A 20,384-nucleotide genomic window follows, 5' to 3' on the forward strand; every position below is an offset into this window, starting at 1 on the left:
GCCAGGAGCCAGAGGGCACGTAGACCATTCAGATTGGGGCTTCCTTCCAGGCAGGTCTCTACCAGGAGGAAGCCATACCCAGAGCTCCTCAACTCCCCTTGCTAAGTAAGACCTGGTTTTACAACAGGGGCTGGGCCACTTACAGCAAGGTTTAGGGAGATGACTTGGGGAAGCTGCAGGCACATAGGGCGATGCCCAGCTTCCCTCGTTTGCAGTGGCTCCCAGAAGGGCCCAAGGCTGGCAGAAGGGCTTAGGTGCCATCCCTATGTTTCTGGCCTGGCTGCAAAGAGTGGCTGACGGTTTCCTGGGAGTGGGAGGTCTTTGGTGTCCCCTCTGCCAGAGCCTGGAACCTTCGTTCCCTGGGAAACAGTCCTACCTGCTGGGATGTGTGCCTTTAGCCTGGGCCTGGGCGAATCCACATGGAGGATTTGAGGTGTAGGCTGACCAAGTTGGGGTATCTGAGTGGGAGATATCAGTGTGGCGAAGTAGGTGGACAGGATAGGATGTGAGTGGCGGTTGCATCCTGGATGAGTGTGCAGAGTACATGTTATGTGAAGAGTATGTGTGGGAGAGGCAGGTAGTATTGAGTGTATGCTGTGTGGGTATCATTTATGAAGTGTAGTGTGGGATGTGTGGTGTGAGGTGTCCAGTCAGAGGTGATATTGGAGATGTGACGTGTTGAAGGCATGTGTGTGCTGTGTTTTGGATGCATGTGGTGCAGGAATTGTGAGTAAGGTAGATACGTGGAGGACATATAGCCTCTGAGGTGTCAATGTTGTTGGTGGGTTCTGGGGAAATACAATGAGAAAACAAAATCTTCTCCCAACCCAGAAACCCTCTCTGCAGATGTAGTAGAGACAGAAAACATTAAAAAAAAAAAAAAAGCATTAAATCAGAATGGATGCACATCACAGGCAACCCACTAAGAGATTGCAAAGGCAGAAAGACATTCACCTTTTGCATAGCCAAACAGGTACAACCCATCATCCTGTTTTTGTTGTTTTTTTCCAACATGAGGCTTTTATTGCATCTTTAAAATCTTGCAAATGAGTGTGACAAATCATTCAGCATCTGGGTGTTTCTGGAGCTGGTCAACTTAGATCTCATTCATCAGCCTGATGAACTGTTCCTTTTTGAGAAACATAGATGCCAGCCATAATTCTTCTGATATCCTTGTTTTTAACTTTGTGGCTTGCTGAATCAAAGCAGCTGAATTTGATACAAGTTCAATGTCATTTCCTTCGAGAATCAACTCATCTTTCTGGGCCTGAGATACTGAACGAGCAATGCCTGACCTCATCCGAACCCTACGGATGTATTTTTCACCCAAGAAATTTCTGATTTCAACAAGAGAACCATTCTCCTGAATAACAGCATTGATGGGGAAGTGAGAGTACACGGAGCTCATTCTGTAACGGAAGCTCAGTGTAACACCTTGATCATGTTCTGTACATGACTGCAGGTAGCCAGTTCCATTCCATTTCCCCACCATTTGTCAACATGGAGCTGCTTCTTTTTCTTTCTGGGGAGACTGAGCTCTGTACCGATGTGACTGAAGTCCCTTCGCAGGGTGCCTGTGAAGCCCTGCACAATCACTATGCGTCCCTGCAGGGGGACGCCCACATTTTCTGGGATGTCGACAGTCTGATTGCTGAGAATGGTCTTCACCCTCGCAGTAGATGCGGCGAAGAGCCATCATCCTGTTTTTTAAATTTTTATTTATTAATTTTAGAGAGTGAGAGGCTCCACTTATTTATGCATCCATTGGTTGATTCTTGTATGTGCCCTGACCAGGGATTGAACCCGCAACCTTGGTGTATCCAGACGTAACCAATTGAGCTACTGTCAGGGCCAAGATAAAATTTCAAAATCCGTATCTTGTTTTCCAAATAAGCAATGAATATGCCTCAAGTTAGCGGACTTGACAACACCTTTAGTTGCACATAGTTCATCCTAACTTTATAATGGTAGTTGGCTTTTATGGGGGGAAGGGAGAAACAAACTTCTCGCGTGAGGAGGCAGTTGTGTACACTGCAAGGCCCTGAGCAGTTATTCTCCCCCAGGAACTGAGGGATAGAGAGGGATCTTCCTTGATGTTGCACTTCAAAAGGATGGCTCCCAATCCTTGAGGTCCTGTTTGAGGCTGGCAAGAGGCTCATTTAGCAGTTATAAAGATTTGCATGCACTTTAAAAGTTCTGAAAGAAAAGGGAGCAGGGAGGACTCACGTTCCTTATTTTCAAGAAGGATAATTAGCCATAGCTGGTTTGATTCAGTGGATAGAGCATCAGCCTGTGGACCGTAGGGTCCCGGGTTCTATTCTGGTCAAGGGCATGCACCTCGGTTGTAGGGCATGTACCTCGGTTGTAGGCTCCTCCCCGGCCTGGGACCTGGTAGGAGCTAGTGCAGGAGACAACCAAACAATGTGTTTCTCTCACATCAATATTTCTCTCTCTTTTTCCCTCTCTCTTCCACGGTCTCTAAAAAAATCAACCGAAAAATATCCTTCGGTGAAGATTAAAAAAAAAAAAAGGAGAATTGAGGCTCCTATTTTTCATTTGTATTGTTCTGGGAGGATACTGCATGGGTGTGTTATGGATGGAAGTGGAGTTCTTGGGGTGCCGCCAGGAAAAGAGTTTCCTGAGACCCCCTGGGAGGATGAGGTTTCATGGAAGGTTTTATTGATAATGTAAAATTAAGGGGGTTCCCCTTCAAGGTCCCATCTCTGTCCACCTCACCATGGAAGAAGTCCATTCTTGTCTTTAGCAGGGCCAGAATTAAGGCCACTGCCCAGAATTTCTGTTCCATATTAAAGTACAGTGCAGCCCCACCCCATTTGGGTCAGTGGTTAGAGCATAGGTTGGGCCGTGTGCAGGAGGCAACCAATTGAGGTGTCTCTCTCATGTCAATGTTTCTTTCTGTCTCTATCCCTCCCTTCCACTAAACAAATATCCTTGGGTGAGGATTAACACACACACACACACACACACACACACACACACACACACACGCACAATACAGTCCAGTCCAGCATTTGGCTCGCTTAGCTTGTGTTCCCAGCTGCAGTCCATTGCGTGTGGAGTCTGTTCGGCCATGGGCCTTGGGGCTGCTTAATGCCACATGGCTATGGAGGGAGAACACGTGAGCCCATGGACAAGTGCGGGGCGCGGAGGAAGAGAGAGAAAGCATAAGAAAGAGAGAGGGAACTCTTTTTGTCTGGAGATTCTACTTTATTTTTAAAATATGTTTTTATTGCCCTAACCGGTTTGGCTCAGTGGATAGAGCGTTGGCCTGCGGACTGAAGGGTCCCAGGTTCGATTCCGGTCAAGGGCATGTACCTGGGTTGCGGGCACATCCCCAGTGGGGGGCGTGCAGGAGGCAGCTGATCGATGTCTCTCATCGATGTTTCTAACTCTCTATCCTTCTCTCTTCCTCTCTGTAAAAAATCAATAAAATATATATTTTTAAAAATATGTTTTTATTGATTTTTCAGAGAGTGAGGAAGGGAGAGGGAGAGAGAGAGAAACATCAATGTGAGAAAGAAACATCTATTGGCTGCCTGATGTGGGGCAAAACCTGGGCATGTGTCATGACCAGGAATTGAACCTGCGACCTTTTGGTGCACAGGGCAATGCTCAACCAAATGAGCCACACTGGCCAGGGATTTTAACCCTCCAAGATTCTGCATGCTTCTGAGGGAGTCCACCCCCCTAGCCCAGTGGTCGGCAAACTGCGGCTCACGAGCCGCGGTTTGCCACTCTGTTGACTAATGAGTTTGCCGACCACTGCTGTTCCCCAGGCTAGACTAACAGGTAGCACCTTCCCTAAGTCGCCTTGACTTCACTTTGCATGTGCCCATCTTCCCCTTTGTTTGTTTCCTTCCCTCAGAAATATGTAGGGAATGGACTGGTGGTTCCCTGGGGAGCATGAAGCTGTAGCTTCCTAGTGAAGCTGCCCAGATGACCATACTTACAATGTTTGGCCTCCCTTTTGCTTGCTTTCTTTCTTTTATTATTATTATTTAATTTTTTTTTGAATTGATTTTTTTTTAGAGAGAGGAAGGGGATCAGAGAGAAAAAGTGAGAGAAAGAGAGAAAAACCATCGATTGGTTGACTTCCACACAAGTCCCAACTGGGGACTGAACCCACAACCTGAGAATGTGCCCTGATCAGAAATCAAACCGGCCACCTTTTGGTGTACTGGACGATGCACCAACCAACTGAGCCACACTGGTGTGGGTTCTTTCTTTATTAATATTAACCAGCTAATTACAAGAATAACAGGTATATGCAGCTGACATTGTGTGTGGAATGTATCTGTCAGGATGTCTGGTGTGAGGGAGGGTTTGTATGACTTTGGAGGCAATTCGGAGAGTTGAGTGGTATTAAAGTGTTAGTCCAGAGTGTTTACTGTGTGGATTCTGCATGTGAGGAGGGTGTGTGTGAGAGAGTGGGTGACACATGGAATTAGTTCAGAACATGATTGGGAGAAACACTAATGGGGACATCATGAAGTATGGGGCCTAACTCTGTGATTTCATTTTTCCCCCCAAACCAGTAGAAAATTTTTATGAGTTTTTTGAGCCAAACTGACCACATATACTGGGGGAGCAAGATCTCAAATACGCCTCTAGACTCTGGCTTGATAGCTCAGTTGGTTAGAGCTTTGTCCTGATAAGCCAAGATTGCAGGTTTCATTCCCAGTCAGGGCACATGTGGGGCTTGCAGGCTCAATCCCCAGTAGGGGGCATGCAGGAGGCAGCCAATAGATGTTTCTTTCTCCTGGATGGTTCTATTTCTCCCTCTCCCTTCCTCTTTATGAAATCAAGAAAAACATTAAAAAAAACCCACATGAAATTTTTAAAAGAAGAATCAACCAGTGAATGCATAAAAAGTGGAACAACAAATTGATGTTTCTTTCTCTCACTCTCTAAAATCAATAAATAAAAATTAAAATAAAAAATATTTAAGATGCTTCCCTTTCCTAATTACACTGAACCTTTTTTTCTGACAAAGGCCATTTGGATATTTATAACATCACTAGAGGCCTGGTGCACGAAATTCGTGCACGGGGGCGGTGTGTGTGTCCCACAGCCCAGCCTGCACCCTCTCCAATCTGGGACCCCTCGAGGGATGTCCACCGGGATCGGGCCTAAACGGGCTGTCGGAGATCCCTCTCACAATCCAGGACTGCTGGCTCCCAACCGCTCGCCTGCCTGCCTTCCTGATTGCCCCTAACCGCTTCTGCCTGCCAGCCTGATCACCCCCTAACCACTCCCCTGACAGCCTGATCGACACCTAACTGCTCCCCTGCCGGCCCAATTGCCCCTAACTGTCCTCTCCTGCTGGCCTGGTCACCCCCAACTGCCCTCCCCTGCAGGCCTGGTCACCCCCAACTGCCCTCCCCTGCTGGCCCGGTAACCCCTAACTGCCCCCCCTTGCCAGCCTGGTCGCCCCCAACCGCCCTCCCTTACAGGCCTGGTCATCCGTAACTGCCCTCCCCTGCAGGCCTGGGTCCCCCCCAACTTCCCTCCCCTGCAGGCCTGGGTCCCCCCCCAACTGCCCTCCCCTGCAGGCCTGGGTCCCCCCCCAACTGCCCTCCCCTACAGGCCCAGTTACCCCTAACTGCCCTCCCCTGCTGGCCTGATTGCCCACAACTGCCCTCTCGTGCAGGCCATCTTGTGGCGGCCATCTTGTGTCTACATGGGGGCAGCCATCTTTGACCACATGGGGGTGGCCATCTTGTGTGTTGAGGTGATGGTCAATTTGCATATTACTCTTTTATTAGATAGGATTCCAGGGCCATACAAAATTAACAGTCTAAAAACTAGCTTTAGCCCTGGTCGGTTTGGCTCATTGAATAGAGCGTCGACCTGCGGACTGAGGGGTCCCAGGTTCGATTCCGGCCAAGGGCACATGCCCGGGTTGTGGGCTCGATCCCCAGTAAGGGGCGTGTAGGAGGCAGCCGATCAATGATTCTCCTCATTGATGTTTCTATCTCTCTATCCCTCTCCCTTCCTCTCTGAAATCAATAAAGAAATATATTAAAATAATAATAATAATAATAATAATAATAATAATAAAATAAAAACTAGCTTTATATATGTGATCATTTAATTAACTCACCCCTAATGCTTTGGCAGGGCCAGACCAAATCTTATACGGGGAGGGGTGGTGTGTGTGTGTGTGTGTGTGTGTGTGTGTGTGTGTGTATACATTCCCCACTCCTAGTAGTGCTTGAGGACTACAATTCCCAGGATGCCTGACTTCACCAAAGAGGAAAACGGAAGTCTTTAATGGGCGGGACTGGGAGAAGGCTGGTTTGAAAGAGGGGCAGCCCAGTCAGTGGGTGATCCCGGTAGAATTGAAACCTACACTAATTACCTCAAGGCTCATTGGAATCTTTGGCGCCTTGGTTTCAGTGGTGGCTGTGTGATGGACGGGTGAAGGGACCACTGAAAAGGCAGGAAGGCGGATCTAGAGAGTATGGGCGGGAGGAGTGATGACTAGCAGGCGGTTCCGCCAATGAACGGCGGAAGTCGCGGGAGGGGGCCGGGCGAATAACCTAGAGGTGGGCGACTTTAGCGGTGGGGTCAGTGCCATGGCGGAGCCGGTGAGGAAACGGGGCCGGCGCTCCAGAGGCGGCGGTGTCGGCCGAGGAACTCGAGGGGCCTGGGGCCGGCGACCTGGCGCCCGGCGGTGTCCAGCCCGGCGCTCCGTGGAGTCGGTGCTTGTGGACTTGGTCAGCGACAGTGATGAGGAAATCTTGGAGGTTTCAACGGCGCGTGGCTCAGCGGACCCGGTCGAAGTCCCGCTCCCGGAGTCCCCCGCGCCGGTCGCGCCCCCCGACAACCGGGACGACAGCGACAGTGACAGCGAAGGGGCGGACGCACGGCCGGCTGGAGCCCCTCCGACCCTGGTCAGGCGGCGGCGGCGGCTGCTGCTGGATCCGGGGGAGGCCCCGGCGGTTCCGGTGTACTCCGAGAAGGTGTAGCCAGTTCCCGGGGGGCTGGCGCAGGAGGGCTGGGTTGGAGTACTGAGGGTAGGTTTGGGGGGTGTTCTTGGGGGACTGGCCCAAGCAGGGCCTTGGAGGCAGAGAGATGCAGGGTTCCTGGGGTTTCTGCAGACTGGGGAGATGAAGGGGTTTGAAGTGTGCAGGGAGCTTGGGATTCCCGTCGGGGGCATAGATAGGCTATGGGGCTGGCATCCCTGAGGAGGGTCTGGGACTGGAATTTGGGGCATGTTCGATTTTGAGATTGGAGCCCATTGCTAAGGATCCAGGAAGCTGGGATGTTGGGGGCTGGGGGTTATAGAAGTTCAGAGAGAACTGGGGGCTCCAGGAGCCTGGAGTCCCGGAATGGTAGATGAGCTAGAGGGCTGGGATTCCCTAGGAGTCTAAGGTAGCGGGATGGCTGGCAACCAAGTACAAAGGTAGAACTAAACCTGCATCCTCAGAGTGCCCCAGGAAAGGACGTGTGGGGGTCAGGGCATAACAATTGTGGATCCTGGGAAAGAGTTCCGGAAGAAGGCTGTGGTGTCTGTATCCTTAGGGAGGACTTGGGAGCTGAAGGAGGCCTGGATGTGAGGGAAGAATTACCCCTTTTTCCCTTTCAGCGGAGGGAGGACTTGGGGCTAATCCTCGTTTGTCTTTGCAGGTGAAGAGCAGCCTCCAGCTCATCCCAGATCACCTGCCCCTCCTGAAACTCTGTCCCCCAGGGGCTGAGGAAGGTAAGGAAGGGCTTCCAGGGAGAGGCCAGGGGAGTTGCCTGAGGCTCAGGGGACGGAGTAGGAGAGATGGCTCCTGTATCCCAGCCAGAAAAATGCTCCAGTCTGGGAAGGAGCTGGCTTGTTCATCAGAAGGCACAGGAAGTGCTGTCAAACCACCCTTCTTCCAACTCCAATAGGTATAGAGTGTGCTGACATACAGATTTCCAGGTGCCATCCCTGGAGATTCTGGTTCTGCAGTCTTGGGGACAAGGGAGGAGGGGAAGGTGATGAGAATCTGTAACCTTGTTACAGCTGCACAAAGTTCTTTGGAAACACTCTGGAGCTAGCAGGATGTTCTTTGAGTCTTATCCGGGCCGCCCAGCCTTCGTCCTCCCCCAGTGATGCAATTTTTGCAACCCATCCAAGGGCAATGACTGGAGCGATCCAGTGGGCAATTTCAGATCTAGGGCCAAGACTTATATACTGTGAGGGAGTATGGTAGAGTGAAGAGCTGATTTAGGAACTAGCTGGTCTGGGTTTGTAATTTTTTTTTTTTTTTTGGGGGGGGGGCGGTTCTGGTTTTGAATCCCAGCTCTACTCATTAGCTGAGTGGCCTTGGGCAAGTTCATCTCTCTCTTTTTTTTTTTTTTTTTAAATAAAATATATTTTATTGATATTTTACAGAGAGGAAGGGAGAGGGATAGAGAGCTAGAAACATCGATGAGAGAGAAACATCAATCAGCTGCCTCCTGCACACCTCCTACTGGGGATGTGCCCGCAACCAAGGTACATGCCCTTGACCGGAATCGAACCCGGGACCCTTGAGTCCACAGGCCGACGCTCTATCCACTGAGCCAAACCGGTTTTGGCGCAAGTTCATCTCTCAATGCTTTAATTTCCTCCTCAGGAAAATGGAGATAATAGTGGACCTATGTCAAAGGATGTTAGTGAGAATTAACTAAAGAGAACATCTCGGAAGCCCTCTCTTGGGCTACATGTATAGTTCAGGACAGTATCTGGCATGTAGAAATGCTATATAAATGTACCTTCTTCCTTGTTCCTCAAAATGTGGGCCCAGCTCGAGCCCCAGTGCGTGGGAAGCACACCAGCCTCATACTCAAAATGTGGGCCTGAGAATGTCGGCCATCTCCTGAGAGCTTGTACAAAATGCAGAATCTCAGGCCGCTGGCAGCTGCCATATTTAGCTCGGACAAGGTTTCTTTACAGCAGCACTACTGACACTGGGCTGGATAATTCTTTGTTGTGGGGCTGCTCTGTGCATTACAGGATATTTAGCAGCATCCTGGTCTCCTACCCAGTAGATACCAGTGTCACAGCCCAAACCCCTCCCCCTTGCATTGTGGCAACCAAAATATTCTCTAGATAGTGCCCCATATCCTCTGGGAGGCAAAATTGCCTCTGATTGAGAACCACTGATCTAGGATTTATCATCATTGTTTTGTTTTCAGAGTATTAGTCTTTATAGTTAACTGGAGGTCTGGTGCACGAAATTCATGCACGGGGCAGGGTGTCCCTCAGCCCAGCCTTCACCCTCTCCAATCTGGGACCCCTGGAGGGATGCCCGTTTAAACGGGCAGTCGGACATCCCTATCACAATCCAGGACTGCTGGCTCCCAACTGCTTGCCTGCCTGCCTTCCTGATTGCCCCTAACCGCTTCTGCCTGATCACCCCTAACCACTCCCCTGCCAGCCTGATTGATGCCTAACTGCTCCCCTGCCAGCCTGTTTGCCCCTAACTGCTCTCCCCTGCAGGCCTGGGTCCCTCCCAACTGCCTTTCCCTGCAGGCCCGGTCGTCCCCAACTTCCCTCCTCTGCCGGCTTGGTCGCCCCTAACTGCCCTCCCCTGCAGGCTTGATCGCCCCCAAATGCCCTCCCTTGCAGGCCTGGTCCCTCCCAACTGCCCTCCTTTGCTGGCCATCTTGTGGTGGCCATCTTGTGTCCACATGGGGGCAGGATCTTTGACCACATGGGGGCAGCCGTCTTGTGTGTTGGAGTGATGGTCAATCTGCATATTACTCTTTTATTAGATAGGATAGAGGCCTGGTGCACAGGTGGGGGCCAGCTGGTTTGCCCTGAAGGGTGTCCCGGATCTGGGTGGGGGTTCCCTTGGGGCATGGGGCGGCCTGGGTGAGGGGCCTGTGGTGGTTTGCAGGCTGGCCACGCCCCCTGGTGACCCAAGCCGAGGCCCTGGTATCTGGGGTTTATTTATCTTCTACAATTGAACCTTTGTAGCCTGGAGCGGAGCCAAGCCTTCTGCTTGCTCCGAGGCAGCAGCCATTTCTGTTGGGATTTATGTATCTTCTATAATTGAAACTTTGTGGCCTTAAGCAGAGGCCTGGGCCGGCCAGGGCTGCAGAAGCTTGGCTTCCTCCATCGCCGTGGGCAACCCTAGCCTCCTGCTCTTTCCAGCTCTGTGGCTGCCGCCATTTCTGTTTGGATTTATGTATCTTCTATGGGCGGGCCAGGGCTGAAGAAGCTTGGCTTCCTCCATCGCCGTGGGCAACCCTAGCCTCCTGCTCTTTCCAGCTCTGTGGCTGCCACCATTTCTGTTTGGATTTATGTATCTTCTATCATTGAAACTTTGTAGCCTTGAGTGGAGGCCTAGGCTGGCAAGGGCAGGTGGAAAGCTTGGCTTCCTCCATTGCCGGGGAAACCCAAGCCTCCCTCCTGCTCTCTGTGGCCGTAGCCATCTTGGTTGGGTTTATTTGCACATTCACTCCTGCTTGGCTTGTGGGTGTAGCGGAGGTACGGTCAATTTGCACATTACTCTTTTATTAGCTAGGATGATGGCCTTTTATTGGTGGCAAGCAGGTAGAAAAGAGTTCTATTCTAGAATAATACCTGGTTTCTGATCATTTCACAATGCATACAAAACTGAATTATGTTCTACATCTGAAACTAATAAAATGTTATCTGTCAATTATACCTCAATAACAAAGGGAAAAATACCTAGTTTACTTTTACAAGGAATTAAGTGATTGAAAGAAAGTTACTAAAATAACAATGCAAAGAGATATGGCAAAATGTGATGACACATGGATAACATTTGAGAAACATGGGCTTAGAGGGTCTGTACTCCTTTTTTCTTTACCTTATTCTCTCCTTGCCCCAATGCCCTACTCACATAGTCTCTCTGCCCACCAAATTGAGTGCAGGAAGAAAATGGAAACATTTTAAAATATCATACTTTGATAACATCTATTTTAATGTACGTGTTACAATATGCATAATAGTATGTGCATGTGTACTAATAGTATTATACTCATAGCATTAAGTAGTATAATAGCAGTATTAAATGTATACTTTCTGGGTTGTGTGCTTGGTGTTTTCTTATTTGTGGGGTACATGCGATCACAAAGGTGAGAACACTGCTGCAGCTGCAGTGGGCCACACTTGCCACGGTGTCTCACACCTCATGTCGCACGCACGAGGCTCGGATACGCTCCTGCTCTGATCTTTTAGACTCCAGCTCATGCTTTTCTCTGAGTTAAGCATTTCCTTTTTGACCCATGCCCCCTGAGCACTTCCACAGGATTGTGATGGAGTCCTGGAGTCCTGTGGGGCTCCCACAGTCTGCTCCTTCCTGAGGACTTCCTGAAGCCCCACACTTGTGTCTCCTCTCCTTGGCCTCTTGCTGCCCTCTCTTGGCTAACCCTTTATACTCTCTCCTCTGTCCCCAGAGGGGGATATGGCGGACTCTAGCAGTCCCCATGGTGAGGATCTCCCAGGCCCAGATTCTCCCTGGAAGAAGAAGCTGAGGAGCAAGGCTGAAGAAGAAGAAGAGAAAAGGACGGTGTCTCTGTGAGTGAGGCTGGGCACTGAGGCCTTAAGAGTGGGAAGGGATGGGAGGGGTAGGCTGAGGCAAGCAGGGCCCTTGGGTGGCTCCTGAAGGGTAAGGAGAAGGGATGGAAGGAATCTGAGGCTCAGGTGAGGAATGAAGCTCTTGGGGGAAGAGGTGGGCCACACGAGAGATGGCAGTGAACCTTCAGGGCCGCCTATGGGAGTGGAGTGTTTTTTCTTTGTGTCTGCAACTGTGGTAATGCAGGGGTGAAGGGTGTGGCCCTGTGGTTCACATCCAACCAGCTGCCTCTTAACTGTCCTCCCACTGCTTGCTGTACTTTCTTCTTCTGTAAAATAGGGAGAACAGTGGTACCTGTCAGAATTTTTCAGTAGATTAATACTTGGCACACTGGCTGGTTGGCTTAGTTAGTTGGGCATCGTCCCATGCACCAAGAAGTCACAGATTCGATTCCTGGTCAAGGCACATGTCTGGGTTGTAGTCTTGATCCCCAGTAGGGGGCGTGCAAAAGGCAGCTGATCAGTGGCTACCTCTCATTGACATTTCTCTCTCTCCTCTCCCTCTCTCTTTAAAATCAATAAAAACATATTAATAAAAAGAAAAGTTAACACTGGCATATAGTAAGTGCTCGGAAGTGATTACCGTAAGAGTTAGGCATTGTCGCCCTGGCCGGTGTGGCTTGTTTGGAGCGTCGTCCGTACACTGAAAGATCGCGGTTCCATTCCAGTCAGGGTACAGGCCCAGGGTGCAGGTTTTGTCCCCAATCAAGGTGGGTACGGGAGGCTACTGATCAGTGCTCCCCCCCTCCCTCTACCCCACCCACCACCTTCCTCTAAAATCAATAAACATATCCTCGGGTGAGGATTAGGGGAAAAAAGAGGCATTTTCTTCCCTGTAAAAATGATACTCAGGTCTTCCTGTCCTTTCCCCTCTTTGTCTTCAGTAAGGTGGATGTTACGGAAGGTGTTCGTTCCCTCTTGATTCTCTGACTCCCCCTCTGTAGCCCATGAGGAGGGGTGTGAGACCGCGGTCTCTCCTCTTCCTCCATCTTGCCTTTCTCGTCTCTCTGCAGGTCTCAGGACACCTCTCCTTTGCCCTCACCTCTGCCAAGGACCAAGAGCAGAAAACATACTCGAGCTCTCCAGAAGTTAAGGTGCCAGGGGCAGGAGGCCCGGCTGGGGTGGAGAGGGTCAGTGTGGAGGCCCCACCCAGCTGACCCAAAGTCCTTTTCCCACCTCAGGGAGGTGAACAAGCGCCTCCAGGATCTTCGTTCCTGCCTGAGTCCCAAGCAGCGTCAGGGCCAGGACCACCTGAGCCAAGATGATGAGGTGGTCCTTTTGGAGGGGCCCGTTCTCCCAAGGAGCCCTCGACTCTTCCAGCTCAAAGTCCGGTGCCGTGCTGACCTGATTAGATTGCCCGTCACCATGGTAAGCGCGTGCAGGGCCTGTGGGAGGAGGGTCCCAGGAGAGGCCGTGGTCAGGCAGAGGGGACTGTCTTCCTTTGCCCATCCCACTCTTTGAGGCTCCATGCCTTTGTGCTCACTATTCCCTTTGTCCGGATTGTCTTTTATTATCTCTCCCCTTTCTGGCAAAATTTCCACCCATTTTTCGAGAAGGAGTAAGGAAAAGGGATAGAAGGAGTCCTGGGTCTAAGCATCCTAAGGAGCTTTACTTGGCAGCCTCCTTCCCAGGATATGTCTCCTTCCCTCCTTCCTTCCCTCAGACCCTGCGCTTTTCTCTGACTTCGTGCTCTCACTACAGTACACACGCAGACTCTCAGGTGTGCTCAGCTCCCCCACCTTCCCAGTGAAGGCTACTCTTTTTGTAAGGATGACTCCACCCAAAAATAAGAATGATAACAGCAAGGAGCCATAGCCATGCATTGGTAAGCAGCTAAGCCAGAGCTTGCAAACTGCAGCCCGAGGCCTTGTCAACAGGGCATCTTCCTTTTTTACCTGCAGAGTGCCTTTAAAGCATAGGAGTTTACAGCAACAACAACAGAAAAGCCCTACCCAGTTTGGCTCAGTGGATAGAGCGTTGGTCCTTGGACTTAAGGGTTGCTGGTTCGATTCCGATCAAGGGCACGCATCTGGGTTGGAGGCTCGATTCCCAGCCTGGTCCGGGCTTGTGCAGGAGGCAACCAATCCATATGTCTCTCTGACATCGATGTTTCTCTCTCTGTCTCTCCCCCTCCCTTCCACTCTAAAAATCAATGAAAAAATATTCTTGGGTGAGGATTAACAAAAAGCAAATATACAAACAAAACAGGATTGGTTGCCAGCCTTTGCAGTAGGTGATTTCATGCAAAGGTCTGGATGTCTGGCTTCTCTTACATAGGAAGACATAGTCACGGGCAACATCGATCTGCTGCCTCCTGCACAGCACCTGCCGGGGTTGAGCCTGAAACCCTGACATGTGTCCTGACGGGGAAATCAAACCAGCAGCCTTTTGGTGCGTGGGACAGCACCCAACCAACTGAGCCACCCTGGCCAAGCCTCGGCTGGCCTGCTTAGATGGGGCATGTGAGCTCCGCTTTGCTGCAACCCGCACCCTCCCCTTTTTTCTCCTAACCCATGGTTGCTTCATTTCTTTGTGTTACTTGCCCAAACCCTTATTGACATGATTTTATTCTGTATTTTCCCAGGTAAATATGACGAAACTCCCAGCTGAGGAGCTCGAGTAGCAAAAGCCACAAACTTGTGTTGGGGGGCGGTGAGATGGGGACTTCAAGGCAGGAAGGCCTCCTTGCTTCTTATCTCCTTCCCCAGTCGGAGCCCCTACAGAGTGTGGTGGACCACATGGCCACCCATCTCGGGGTGTCCCCAAGCAGGATCCTCTTGCTCTTTGGAGAGACAGAGCTGTCCCCTACCGCCACCCCCAGGACCCTAAAGCTTGGAGTGGCTGACATCATTGGTGAGAGGAGGGCAGGGTGGTGGAGCCTTGAGGAGGCTTTTGCTGCAGAGAGGGGATTAAAGGAAAGGCCAGGGTCGGGGGCTTGCTTCCAACGCCAGCGCTCTGATCCTGCCTCCACAGACTGTGTGGTGCTGGCGAGCTCCCCTGAGGCAGCAGAGACCGCCCACCTGCTCCAGCTGCGCGTGCAGGGGAAGGAGAAGCACCAGATGCTGCAAGTCTCGCTGTCCCGAGTGAGTGGGAGAGATGGCTCTCCGCGTCCCTCACCCTTCCTCTGCCTCCTCTCTTGGCAGTTAACTGCGGATGGATTCCTTCTAGTCCTGATTTGCTGGAGACACTGCCCTCCCTGGCCTTGGGTTCCCGCCCCTCCTAGAGAGTGGGAAAAGCCCATCATTCAACTTCCCTCCCCATTCTGCTGGGAACCTCTGCTCTAGTCTCCTGACTCCTTCCAGTTAAAATAGAAAGGACCTTTGGACAGTAACCACTAAAATCCATCAAAATACCAAATTAAGGCCACACTTGTAAGTGATATTGAGGGCACTGAATTTCACAACAATCTTATGGGAAAGTAGTTACCCTCATTTAACAAATAAGGGAATTGAGGTCTAGGGAGGTGGGTGACTTGCTGTATTAGTGTCCTAGGGTTGCTGTAACAAACTACCACAAACTGAAAGGCTTAGAACAACAGAATGCATTCTGTCACAGTTCTGGGGGGTAGAAATCGGGAGGTAGAAGGCGCCAGCAGGGTCACGCCCCCCTGAGACTGTGTAGGATCCTCCTTGCCTCTTCCAGTTGACCCTTGGTGTTCCTAGACTTGCCCTGCCTCACTGCAGTCTGCCTCTGTTGTCACATGGCTTCTCCCTGGATGTCTGTTTTCTCTTCTTACAAGGACACTGGTCATGTTGCATTAGTGCCCACCCTAATCCAGTATGTCCTCATCTGAACTTGATTACATCTGCGAAGGCCCTACTTCCAAGTAAGGTCACATTCACACCTCCCAGGGGTAGGACCACAAGGTACCTTTTTGAAGGGGACACAGTTCAAACTGTAATACTTGCCTAAGGACACACATCCAGTCAAGGGGTAGAGCCTGCCTCCAGCGCCATCATTCTGACTCTGGAGTCATCGCGATGTTTGCCTCTAGTGGTAGGTGAGGAGACGGACTTGGAGAACCTTCCTGACGCTGCGCTGCCGTCCTACGCTGTGGGCTCTGTGGCCTGGTTCCCTAGAGAGGAACCAACTCTCCTGGCTTCTTTGTCCACTCGCCCTCCCCTCCAAAGGCAGGACTTTACTTGTCCCCTTGTCTTCCCTGTCCCAGTCCTCTGTCCCTATGAGTTCTTCCCAGCGCCTTTCATTTACATCAGCTTTTCCTGTCTATCCAGGACTCTCCTCTCAAGACCCTCATGTCCCACTACGAGGAGGCCATGGGACTCTCCGGCCACAAGCTCTCCTTCTTCTTTGATGGGACAAAGCTTTCGGGCAAGGAGTTGCCGGCTGATCTGGGCATGGAATCCGGGGACCTCATTGAAGTCTGGGGCTGAAACCCCACTCCCTGTTGGGAGGCCCTCATGGGACCCCCACTACTGGACTTGGACAACAGCTGTTCCTGTGGCCCTGAAGGGCTAGCGGAAGCTGAGGTAGAACTTATCTTTAAGCAGAAGCAAAACCAAGGCTTGGTATTTGACCCCCTCCTCTACTGACTTTAGTTTCACACTGTTAGTGCCCTGGTTAGTTGTGTTTGTCATTGCTGCCCGGGGTGGACTGTGGATCCATGCACATGGTGTGCTGAGCTTTGTGACCCCCCCGGGACATTCCCTACCCCACCTTTTCACTTCCACCATCACCCTTTCCTTCACTAAACTGCTCATGTTTGAAGAGGAAGTGGAAATAAATGAGGGTTGAAATGGGATTTCAGCCCTGGGATTGATGCCACACCTAGGACAGCAGTGGCCATAGTGTCATTTGGGGATAGGTGGTGAGGTTTGCTTGAGGCACATACGCAGGAAAAGAAATGATCCAGCTCACACAGGCAGGAGCTTTCGCACAGGCAGACGGGGCTACTCATTGAAGGATATCGAAGGTTCTCGGCCTTGGAGTCCAGCTCACCCAGGACCTTTAGAGCCCCTTCCTGAGGCGCACACATTGTTGAGGGCATAACTGAGCACAGGAAGCCTTTGTTTTGGACCTCAGGTCCTAGTCCATGCAAGGATCTCATGAGGGCCCTGGTTTCATGGCTTTTCTCCCCTTCACGCCATCCTCTCCCATAAACACCCACTCTAGGATGTCGATTACCTGTCTCTGAATATGAATGTATCCTTGTAAACGCAGTGCTGCACATGTGAATATCCTTCTTATGTGTGTGGTGTGCTGTGATCTGTGCGGCTCCTTTTCTCACTCAACATGTGTTGCTTGTTTTACATCGACCTCGTTGCTTTGAACTGCTCTACGACATTCCACAGTGGGCGTCGGCCGTGTGTCACGTGCACATTCACTGGTGGCCCCCTAGGTGACTCCATCCCTCGGTACCTACAACCCCTTGGCACATAGACAAAGCCACGACGAATATCCTGTTGTGTCCCCTTCCACGCTGGTGTGGCAAGTTCTCTGGCATAGACACCCAGGATGGGATTATGGGCCAGGTTAATTTCTCTATGTTCTACCAGAGTTTTCTTTAGATGGTCACTGAACCTCCACTGGACGCTCCCCATTTCTCCCTCCCACACTGGTACTTTGATTTCCCAGTTTCTCTTTTTGCCAGTCTGCTGGGTATAAAGTGGCACTGTGTTTTAATGGACATTCATTTCATTCCCAGGAATTTAGGAAATTTCTTCATTTACCTGTCAGCCTTTCTGGTTTCCCTTTCTGTAAGCTGTTCATTTCTCTGTTCATTTCTTTGTTTATTCTCAAGAGTTGCTCATATATTCCTGGGCAGTTGCAAATAACTCAGAATGGCACTTGGGTTTATATATCTAGGAGTGCCCTTTACTGAACAGACATTTTTAGTTTTAATTTAGGTGAATGAACTGTTTTGTTCGTAATTTGTTGCTCTTGGGTTTATTTAAAAGTAGGTAAGATATTGTGCATTTTCTTTTATTAGCTTACTGGCTCTTTCTTTCACATGTAGGCCACGAAGTGGGGCTGATGTCCCGCTGGTGCGCACTGGCACTGGCTGTGGCTGGTGTCTGCCCTGCATGGTTACACATTTCTTCTTGTTGGTTGATTCCAGGCTGTACTGGCTGCTACATACTGAGGATGACTTTTAAACTATTTAAAATTCACATTTGTATATGAGATCCAAATCTTATTTTCATTATATAATGAGCCAGTTTCCTCAGTGTCTACTAATAAAGCCATTAATTTTCCACTAGATGTGGTATAATTTTGGCAATAGTGTATCACATTCTTAAAATATTTTTTTGTTAGAATGTGGCATTCTTTTGACCTTGTATTGTAGGAAAGAAACCTTTATAACATTTAAATAATATATAATACAGTATAGCTCTCATTTTTTTCAGATCTTTTATGTCTGCTAATAACTTTGAACACATTAAAATTATATATTCAGTCTGAGCAGAATAAACGGGAATACATTCCACTCGTGTGTACTTGAGGATTTCTGTCTTTGTGGCCCTCATGGGACCTCCACACAGTCTGTGACTAAGACATTCGTTGTCCCCTCACATCCATTGCTCCTCCTTCCAGGGTAACAGAGACTTCAGAATGAAGCCAGCACTTCCCAGTCTCCATGTAGCTGGGCATGGTGGAGTGCTGGTTCAGGCTCCTGGGGTGCAAGGGGTGGAGGGCCGCCAGTTCCAGGATGCAACCATAGTGGGCAGTGCCTGCCCCTCCCCTTCGCTTTCTTCCTGGAAGGGGAGCAACCCAACTGACAGGAGGTGACCTTGGGTGGAAGCCACACAAGGAAGGTCAAGGAGAGGCTCAGCCTTCAAGCAGCATTTTGCCAGCCCTGTCCTCCTCTGGGCTACAAGGGGAAGGGGAACTTCTGTCTTGTTTAGATTGCTGCTACTGGAGGATTTCTGTCCCTTGTAACCAAACCCAACTCTAGCCCCGGGGTGTTGCTATTGCAGGCAATATTGTAGTTGTTAGGTCCCCGAAGGAGGAGGAACACAGGAGGCCAGAATGGTGAGGGATTACACATTTACTCAATCATCCGCACACCAAGTGGCTGAGCCTGCATGGCTCCAGCACCCAGCACCGGAGACAGAGACAGCGACTGGCTTTTTCTGGGCGAAGACTTCTTTATGCATACCTGGAGGGGAGATAATGGAATGTGGTCACTGCAAGGGAAATGTGGTCTCAGCAAAGGGAATGTCCATAGTGAAATGACCTGAAAAGCCAGTTCCTGGGGGAGGGGTATCAATTCAATTGCTTGATCAAACCTAGCAGCAGTGAGCCTCTTTGGGAACCAGGTGAGAGCTCAGGCTTGTATCCAGGAGTAGAATCACTGGCCACTGAATGTGCACCTCCCAGTTTCTCCTGAGTGCTGCCCGATTTCTGACCAAAGTGGCAGGACCTCTGTAAGTCCATAAGCAAGTGGTAGAAGGTTCAGTTTCCTCTTATCGTCCCCAGCCCTTAATCTGGTGAGGATGTGGGAAAGAACTAAAAAAACTTGCATTTCTTCTATGAGGAGATTATTCATCCTTTTGATTGAAGAGATTGGTCACTTGTCAGATGATCTTTCTAAAACTCCTGTTGCCCTGGCCCCTGTGGCTCGGTTGGTTGGGTGTCCTCCCATGCACCGTCTGATTCCCAGTCAGGAAACATGCCCAGGTTTCAGGCTCGATACCTGGTAGGAGGCATGCAGGAGGCAGCCAATCAATGTTTCTCTCCCGCATTGATGTTTCTCTCCACCTCCCTTCTCTCCCTAAAAAAATCAATTCAAAAAATTAAAAATAAAACTCACCTGCTTAGAAACCTTCAAAACCATAGTGAGCTCTTACTCGGTGCCACACACCAAGCCTGGCACTTTTAATCTCATTCATCCTCAGAGCAATCCTCACAGGTTTTGTTATCACAGATGGCCCCCTTATCTGCAGTTTTGCTTTTTGAGGTTTCAGTTACCTGTGGTAAACCTCGGTCTGAAGAAATTTAATGAAAAATTTCATGCCCTGGCCAGGATAGCTCAGTTGGTTCGCTGTTGTCCCATGCACCAAAAGGTCGCCGGTTCGATTCCTGGTCAGGGCACATGCCCACATTGCAGGTTCAATCCCTAGTCAGGGTGCATGCAGGAGGCAAACTGGTCTATGTTTCTCTCTCACATCAATGTTTCTCTCCCTCTCCGTTCCTCTCTCTCTAAAAATCACTTAGATGATTCTAAAGTCTCTGTTCCCCTGGAAGACATTTAAAAAAAATATTCAGAAATAATAAGTTTTAAATTGCATGCCATTCTGAGTACCTCACTTTAACATCACATAGGCATTGTATAATTTCACTTCATCATAAGAAGGGTGCGTACAGTACAATAAGATATTTTGAGAGAGACCACAGTCACATAACATATTACAGTATAGTCAGGTGCCCCTTAGCGACAGGATAATGTTCTAAGAAATGTGTCATTTCCTTGTGTGAGCATCACGGAGTGCACGTAACCACACGTGTGGCATAACCTGTACACCTAGGCTGAATGGGACAGCCTATTGCTCCCAGGATATGACTCTGTATGGCACGTCACATGTAAAGCAACATGAGATTAAATCAGGCACAAGAGAAGACGTTGCTATCGAGTTAGTTGTTAATCTCTTTCTATTCCTAATTTTTAAATTAAACTTTCATAGGTATGTATGTACAGGAAAATATATCTGTAGGGTTCAGTACTAGCCCGGTGTCAGGCATCCCCTGGGGGTCTGGGAATGTGGAGAAGGAGAGACTTCTGTATTCTGATTTTACAGAAGAGAAACAGAAGCGGGAAAAGATTAATTAACCTGCCCAGAGC

The 20,384-nt window shown here is 49.9% G+C and overlaps 1 protein-coding gene and 1 pseudogene across 2 annotated transcripts; one reads left to right on the top strand and one right to left on the bottom strand.

The window, feature by feature from the left end:
• Nucleotides 1–1,103: 1,103 nt before the first annotated feature.
• Nucleotides 1,104–3,069, bottom strand: LOC308252667 (large ribosomal subunit protein uL6-like; annotated as a pseudogene). Its single transcript has 2 exons — nt 3,013–3,069; nt 1,104–1,662 (listed from the first exon to the last, which is right to left on the bottom strand). The product of its transcript is annotated as a large ribosomal subunit protein uL6-like (transcript).
• Nucleotides 3,070–6,286: 3,217 nt separating this feature from the next.
• Nucleotides 6,287–18,038, top strand: NFATC2IP (nuclear factor of activated T cells 2 interacting protein). Its single transcript, XM_080677309.1, has 8 exons — nt 6,287–6,986; nt 7,654–7,726; nt 11,407–11,527; nt 12,598–12,678; nt 12,766–12,952; nt 14,293–14,437; nt 14,558–14,667; nt 15,817–18,038. Exons 1-8 carry the CDS (start codon nt 6,600–6,602, stop codon nt 15,973–15,975), a joined length of 1,263 nt encoding a protein of 420 aa, XP_080533435.1. The 5' UTR covers nt 6,287–6,599; the 3' UTR covers nt 15,976–18,038.
• The last annotated feature ends 2,346 nt before the right edge of the window (nt 18,039–20,384 follow it).

Source organism: Plecotus auritus, assembly GCF_963455305.1.
Source record: "Plecotus auritus genome assembly, chromosome: 7".
In the NCBI taxonomy this organism is placed as follows: Eukaryota; Metazoa; Chordata; class Mammalia; order Chiroptera; family Vespertilionidae; genus Plecotus; species Plecotus auritus.